General features: G+C 37.2%; 1 protein-coding gene across 1 annotated transcript in view; it reads right to left on the reverse strand.

The window, feature by feature from the left end:
* The window catches only part of VAMP7 (vesicle associated membrane protein 7), a 45,938-nt gene that overhangs the window by 23,607 nt on the left and 13,791 nt on the right, over positions 1–8,540 (reverse strand). The window contains exons 3-5 of the mRNA XM_059385047.1: positions 6,498–6,555; positions 4,305–4,442; positions 1,352–1,442 (exon numbers count right to left, since the gene is read on the reverse strand). Coding sequence (XP_059241030.1) covers positions 1,352–1,442; positions 4,305–4,442; positions 6,498–6,555 — 287 coding nt within the window. The remainder of the gene's footprint in view (positions 1–1,351; positions 1,443–4,304; positions 4,443–6,497; positions 6,556–8,540) is intronic.

Below are 8,540 nucleotides of genomic sequence, written 5' to 3' on the forward strand. Positions count from 1 at the left end.
ATTAATGATAGCTAACAATAATTCAGCTCTTAGTACTGTACTAGGCACCGTACAAGATGCTTTACATACATTATCTCCTTTATCCTGGTGACCTTAGGTTCTACCATCTCCTTTTTGCAGATTAGGAAACAAAGCTCAAAGAAGTCAGAGGACTGACCAAGGACTACCAGCAGGCTGGAAGTGAAATCAGGACTCAAACTCAGGCAAATATGACTCCAAATCTTGGTCACTATATTATATAGCCTCAACAAAACTGAATATAAGCTATTATTTTATATATATGTGTGTATATGTGTGTGTGTGTGTGTGTGTATATGTAAGATATATAAGATATATATAGATATAGATATATCTATATCTATATATTTTTAAAGATAAAATGGAAATGAACCTTTAGGATGCTGGGATCAAGAGTATTTTTTTCTTAAATATCTTTATAGCCTGTACCTATGCTAATAATAAATGTACCAGTGATTCAAATAGTAAATCCAAGATTATAAGTAAATTGACATTTATGAAATTTGACAATGTCTCAGTTAAATATCTTACAAAACAACATAATAATTTTCATCCAATTTTATACAAATCATTGTCTGAGATATTCCCCTTAGAAAGAGTGGTTCTCAAACTTCAATATGCATTCGAATCCTCTGGAGGGCTTGTGAAAACACAAATTGCTGGGTCCCACTCACAGAGTTTCTGCTTCAATAGCTCTGGGGTGGATCCCAAAAACTTGCATTTCTAACAGGTTCTCAAGGGATGCTGATGCTGCTGGCCCAGGGACTACATTTTGAGAACCAGTGCTTTTAAAAAACTAGCATCATCCTAAATCTAAATACAATTGCATAGTCAATTAAAAAATAAACGATACATTTCTCTGGATTATTTTAATGTGCTAAAGAGCTTGACAAAACATAGGCTGACAGAATTTATATCACAGTTCATTATTTGAAGAGTACAAGAGTTTTTTTGGACCAATTCTTTCTCTCAATCAAGTGCTACAAACTTTCTGAGGAAGTCAAAAAGTTATACTTTAAGTACCTACTGATAACATCAGCTATCTAAGTACCTCCAGCCAAAACTACTTTATTCTCAATTGCTGAACTGTTGCAAGAGTCTCGTAAATTATTCTTGGTAAGCCAACTAACAAATTAGAATGAAAAAGTCTTAAGTACTAAGAAAAAAACATTCATATAGGAGTCAGTATCATGGATAGGTAATATCCATATCTTAGCTGACAGTTTTCAAAAGTAAGATTCAGGAAGTACTATTTCAGCCTTTCTTGACTAATGTGACCCCAATCAAGTAATCTATTAACATTTTTGCATGTGGACTATGCCATGAAACATACCTATGTTTCTGACCATGATTCCTTTCAGTTCATCCACTTGGGCTTGAGTCTCCACCACTTTGTCTATGCCCTTATTCTCAGAGTGATGCTTCTATAAGAAAACAAGATTTAACTTACTCAGACATTATTTACAATAGAAAAACAAAAAGAAGAGGAATGACAGTAAGGAATGCTATTAAATTATGCCTGTACTGATACAAAAGATACATTCATTCCATTTCACTTAAAAATTGTTATCAGGGGAAAAATATAGGCAGCATAAAAAAATGTTACCATGTAAGTGTACAGTATAAAAGTATCACCTTATTTTAAATAAAATAAATGTATTATAATATATCAATACATATATATACTTGAGACTCTTGGGGCAGAAGTACAGGTTCATATAATCTGTGCTCAGACAAGAAAGGAGTAAAGACCATAGTTGGGGCAGGGAGAACAAGGCAGGGAAAAGCACACTAAATTGTTCCCCGCTTCTTGGGTATGATGAGGAGACGCTGCCCCACCTTCTGAGCATCTATTCTTCTATCTGTTGGGATCAGAGCAGGCATCCTATTTTAATTGGGTTCTAATAGGACCTAGAAATCTAAGACATTGTTAATAGTACATATTTTGAAACTATTATCCATAGGTATCCATCAAGTCCCTAATATACAATATTCTAGTCAACGCACCATGCTAAATGCTTCAAAGAGAGAACATTATTTAACCGACCCAAAAACTCCATGATGAAGATGCTCTTACTATTATCTCCATATGCAGATGACAATCCTGGCACAGATTTATTCAGAGAGTCACACATACATATGGAGCCAATGACAACCTGGTTAAGCTGAGAGTTTTGCTGCCAGCTCACCCTTTACCTTTGACTATATATTGGTATATTTTTGGTTGGTGATGTTTTGTTTTGGTTTTTCCTTTAAAGATTTCATTTATTTATTTGAGAGAGAGAGTACACACATGAGTAAACGGGAGGAGGAGAGGAAGAGGGAGAAGCAGACTCCCCACAGAGCAGGAAGCCTGATGCGGGGCTCTATCCCAGGACTCTAGGATCATGACCTGAGCTAAACGCAGACACTTAACCAACTCAGCCACCCAGGAGCCCTTTGGTTGGTGATGTTTTACAGTTTCACATATATGAATGTTTTCTAGTGAGAAGTATGAAACAAATGAACTGAATGAATGAAGACATAACTATTTAAAGGAACTTCATCCCCAGAAGAATGCATATTTAGAAGTTTAACACTCAGGGCACCTGGGTGGCTCAGTCATTTAAGCATCTGCCTTTGGAGTGCCTGGGTGGCTCAGTGGGTTAAGCCTCTGCCTTCAGCTCAGGTCAAGATCTTGGGGTTCTGGGATTGAGTCCCGCATCAGGATCTCTGCTCAGCAGGAAGCCTGCTTCCTCCTCTCTCTCTCTCTCCTTGCCTCTCTGCCTACTTGTGATCTCTCTCTGTCAAATAAATAAAATCTTAAAAAAAAAAAAGCATCTGCCTTCGGCTCAAGTCATGATCCTGGTGTCCTGGGATTGAGTCCCACATGGGGCTCCCTGCTCCACAGGGAGTCTCCTTCTCCCTCTGACCCTCCACTTCTCGTGCTCTCTCTCTCTCAAATAAATAAATAAAATCTTTTAAAAAAAAGAAGTTTAACACTCAAAAAGTATTAAAAAAAACACATGAAGAAGTGAAAAGTAAAGCATTCAATTACAATAATTCTTTTTTTCTCATTCACAATATAATCATAGATAGAACATATGTCTCTTTGCACTCAAAGTGTTTCATGGCTAAAAGGGAAGCATTTTTAAAGGTCTCAACATCATTAGTCATCAGGGAAATGCAAATTAAAACCACAATGAGATATCACTACCCACCCACTAGGATGACTAAAATTAAAAAGACAGACCATAGCAAGCGCTGGCGAGAATGCAGAAACACTAGAACTGCTGGTGGGAATATAAATGGCACAACCGATTTGGAAAAAAGTCTGATAATTTATTACAAATTGTGGTACATGCATACAACACTACTTATCAAAAAAGGGAACTACTGATTTACACAACATGAATGAGTGTCAAAACTCTTACACAGCATGCAGGACGCAAAAGAGTATGTAATGCATACTTCCACTTATAGGAAATTCTGGAAAAGACAAAACTAATTCATAGTGACAGAAAAGAGACAGAGCAGTGGTTGCCTGGGGCAGAGTGTTGGGGAGGCGAATGACTGCAAAGGGACATCAGGAACTTTCAGGGTCATGGAGATGTATTTTGAAAAGGGTGGTATTTCACTGGTATATACATATGCAGAACTTCACTGAGCTGACGGTTTGGTATTCATACAGATGAGTAGACTTTCAAATGACTAAGTTAAGCTGTTGAAAAATTACAGTTGCCTTGGGGTGCCAGGGTGGTTCAATCGTTAGGCATCTGACTCTTGAGTTCCAGATCAGGTCTTGAACTCAGGGTCGTAAGACTGAGCCCTGCACTGGGCTCCATGCTGAGTGTGGAGCCTACTTGAGAGTCTCTCTCTGTCTCTCCCCCCATTCCCCCTTTCCTTCCCTGCCACACGCATACTCTCTCTCTCACTCAAAAAAAAAAAAAAAACCCCACAAAAAAACAAAACGAAACAAAAAAAATACTACACGTGCCTCATGGGAGGACAGAAGGTTAATGTACCAGTTAAGAGGCCATTTGGCATACTGAATGGATTTATGCATTAGATGGGTAGCTCAAGTAGATGATCTTTAATGTCTTCTCCCATTCCTAGATACTTTGAACACTACATAGATAGTATCACTGATTATTTAAATTTTTTCTATCTGGGAAGTTTTATTATGTTTCCATTTAACAGCACAATCAGAAAAATATATTTGCAGGTCAGGGTCCCCTCTATTCAAAGTGCCTGGAGGTTATAAAGAAGGTATGAATCAAAATACTATATCCTGAAAAAGACCTTACCAACTGTGCAGCCAAGACACTTGAGAACTCGCTATTCATGGCATATGGGAGTGCTGTCTGTGCTCTTGAACCATATGTAGTCTGGAACCTCTTCTTTATCTCATTCAGAAAATTAAATGCTCGAGAACGTTCAAAATCCTGAAAAGAGACCAACACAGAGTTCAATCAGAAAGTAAACAAAGATGATATGATTGACAACAACCATAAGAACAGCTAACACTTACTGAGCAATGATTCCACGAGGAAGAACTAGCACTGACCTCATTTTACAATAAGAGAACAAAGGCTCTTAAAAGGTAACTTGCCAAAGGTCAAACAACTAATAAAAGAACTGCGAGTCCAATCCAAATATATTTATTTGACTACTGCCAACTGAAGATAACAGTATCTAGGTTAGTTGGGTTGAGGAGTAAGAGTTGGGTTTTACTTCCTCCATATCTTTCACAGGACCTGTGAGAAGGCCCAATATAAGAAGATGCTTAATAAATCCATAATAATAGTATGGTCTTTCACACACAAAGATAACACTACTGATACATACTTTGAATTGAGTTTTTTGAATATTGATGGTATACTTGAAAAGATTAAGTGAAGTACTCTTGTCTGGTCCCAGTGAAGAAATAGAAAACTCAACTCTAGTGAACCCAAATTTAGTTATATTTCTTATCTATTCCAAGCCTTTTCACATCAGTTATTTCAGATATAGCTGGATTTTTAAAATAATTTTAGAAAACACTGTGAAACTAGGGATATAAATCATTATAATGATCTCTATGGTTGACACTAATCTCCATTTAACCCAGGATGATTAGTCTAACCTAAGCGTTCTTACACTGGGGTCAGTGGTCCAAATTCAAGGGGTCCATGTACTTGAGTAGAAGAAAAATCACATTAAGTTTTAACTGAAGTTTTAAATCGAGTGTAGGTAACAAACCAGAATAGTACCAAACAGCACTTATGACTGTCACCAATGGAAACCTTTTTTTAACATACCACCAGTTACAGGTATCTCAAAATATCATTTATATTCTTCACTTCAAAATTATTAGTTCTCAGACCTATGACTAGATCTTGTCACTTAATGTAATTCATAAAAAAACATACATATTACTGTACCAATTTTTAAAATACTCTGAATACTATACTTCAATATAACTGGTTTTGTTTATAATCATGTATTTCATACATTTCAAAACATCCTGGGAGAGGTCCATGAGTGTCGAAGGGGTCTGTGACTCAATAAAGGTTAAAACCCTGACCTATGGTAATCATGTCAATTCCATGCCTCTTTTCGTTGCTCAATTTAGAAACAAGTATGTAACCTAGTCCTAGCCAATAAGACATGAAAAGAAGTTCACTTTGAAGGATGGGGAGAGGACCATGTGCTTCTGAAAAGAAGTTCACTTTGAAGGATAGGGAGAGGACCATGTGCTTCTGAGAACTTTCCTCATTCTTACAATAAGAGATTTGAAAAGACACAGTTCCTCTTCTCCGGACACAAATAAGAAAGCATGTGGTTCCATGCAACCATAGGGGAATATACTAGGAGGAAGCTGACACTAAGGACAGCAGATAAAATGACCTTAATGGCACTGTTAAGTTACAGAGCATTTTGGTCTAGAACCTAGAATCTACAAATACTCAAAAAACAACTTACCAAAGTGAACTACAGGTTTACAAAGTTGATCATGACGTATCATGATCTTCTTTTCCAAAGACTTATATACATTAAATTCACTATTGACATGAGCACTGGGTATTATATAAAACTAACGAATCATTAAACATTCTATCAAAAACTAATGATGTACTACATGTTGGCTAATTGAATTTAAATTTTAAAATTCAGTATTGAATAAAATAACCTATTTAATATTTCAGATAAATAAATTTTGAGAGCATTTGATATCAAAGGGTCATGATTATGACCAATTCTCACTACACAATAGGAGAAATGCAGAAATTGCAAGAGGTTAAGCTAAAACTCTCTACCGAAACTGAGCTGATTTGCATATACCCAGACATCAACTCTTCTTGTCACTTGCTGCTCCATATGATAAATGCAAAGTACAGAAAAAATTTCTAGCTATGGACAGTTATAATTACATCAACTTTACCTACTAAAGATAATTAAGAACTGACTTTATTAATAGTACACATAGTTAAATAGCAACATGTCTTCAAGTTACTTACATCATCAGTGATACAAAGATATACAATCCTGTCTTGGCAGATGTAATGAAACAAATAACTGTAGGATAAAAGATATAAAACTTACTGTGGTTATTAAGCAATATCTCTTTCATTTCCATCTTCTATCTATGTATAAGCAAATTTAGTACTACCAATGTGACCATATCATTTACAGATGCTATCTATTCTCCCTCTCCTCCTCCCCTATACACCTGTTTCTCTCAAGTCAAACTGGTACGAATATATAAGACATTAAAAGAAAGTCTCTACCCTAAGTAGCACAACAGTATGCACATTACCCTTTAAAATGGTAGCTACAAAAGCATAACTGGACTTTTAAGGCCTCTACAAGAGATGACATCTTAGGAGGGACATGTAATTAAAATTAACTTCCAATGAGCCATACGTCTTCCTTGCCTTCTTTTAAGATCTCAGAGGAATCACTTTTTCTACCAAACACTCAACACTCGCATTTATATGGCATCTACTTTGGGCCAGTTACTGGGTTGGGCGCTGAGTATACAAGTAAGCAAAACCATCAGTCCCTGCCTTCAAAAAGATCACAGTGCAGGGAATTACCAAGCAGCATGGTAAAACAGGAGGAGGAGTAAAAGGCCATATGGTGCTCTGGCAACATAAAGGAGACACCTAACAGAGTTTAGCAAAGGGTAATGGGAAAGACATCCTGGAACGAGTGATGCCTGAGTCAAGACCTGAAGAATAAGTGAGAGATGGCAAGGTAAAGAGCAGATAAAGAACCTTCTAGAGGGTAAAACCAACAAGCACAAAGGCCTGGAGATTTAAAAAAAAAAAAAAAAAAAAAAAAAAAAGCACATAATGGGTTTAGTACAGTCAAATGAGCTCACATGATTACAGTGTGAAATAGAAGAAGAAACAGAACAGAACCTGATTAACTGGCTACTGGAAATGAAGCAGAGGGATAACTCAATTTTGCCTCCCAGATTTCTACCTTGGGCAACTGGACAGATAGGAGTACTGCTGCATTATACTTTTAATGTTCATATAAAGGCTTGATATGAATTATAAGGAGGTATGGGAACTCAGGCAAAATGCCTTCCTCCACTACTCTAGAACTGCTCATGTCAATTCCATCAATAACTTCTGCATCACCATATCCAGTGGTTCTCTCTGAAACATGATACTGTTGACCACTTCCTTCTGAAAAGTGTTTTCTCTCCACTGGATTTCCCAACACCAGGCTTGCCTGGTTCACGTGGCAGTCTCTTTCCCTCTCTATTGATGTTTTCCAACATCCCCAGCTCCCTGCTCTTCTTACACACAGTCCCTGGATGGTGGCATCCGTTGTCATGTCCTGTTGTTTTTATCAGCTACCACAGTTATGATGATGATTCCCAAATCTAGATCTGACCTACTTCCTGAGCTCCAGGCCTACATACACTACTGTCTATTAGACACATTGAACTGGATGTACAATAGACAATTTAAATACAGTGTCCAAAATGGAAGTCATCATTTTCTCCAGAAAATTTGTACCCTAGGAAGTAACTTGGTACAAAGACAACAAAAAGTCACAAGGCATGGTCCCGCCACCAAGGAATCTACAGTGGGGTGACAGAGACAAAAAGTAAAGATTGCAGTTATAATATGGTGTGGTAAGTGCTACAGTATGAATAAACAAAGGATGCTATGGAGATAAGCAAAAAGAGGGCACCTGGCCTAGTCTTGGAGTTCAGGCTTTCTAGAAAAGGAAATATTTAACCTCAGAAAGGCAAAGTCAGATTTTTAAAAAGATAAACATATTCAAGTAAAAAGTAATGGCTACTGCAAAGAATAGGAAAAGAGAAAGAACCCAGCATTGAAATGCAAATAGCTAAGCAAGGCTGGAGACCAAAACTGAAAGCTAAAGTAGTGAGACAGGGGGCCAGAGAAGGAAGCAGGGGCAGATATTGAAAAGTCTCTGGAGTCATTAAGAAACTTTACCATGTGAGTTGAGGGAAATTGGGGGGGGGAGACAAACCATGAGAGACTGTGGACTCCAAGATATAAACGAGGGTTTTAGAG

The sequence above is a fragment of the Mustela nigripes genome, chromosome X, assembly GCF_022355385.1.
Source record: "Mustela nigripes isolate SB6536 chromosome X, MUSNIG.SB6536, whole genome shotgun sequence".
NCBI classification, from domain to species: Eukaryota; Metazoa; Chordata; class Mammalia; order Carnivora; family Mustelidae; genus Mustela; species Mustela nigripes.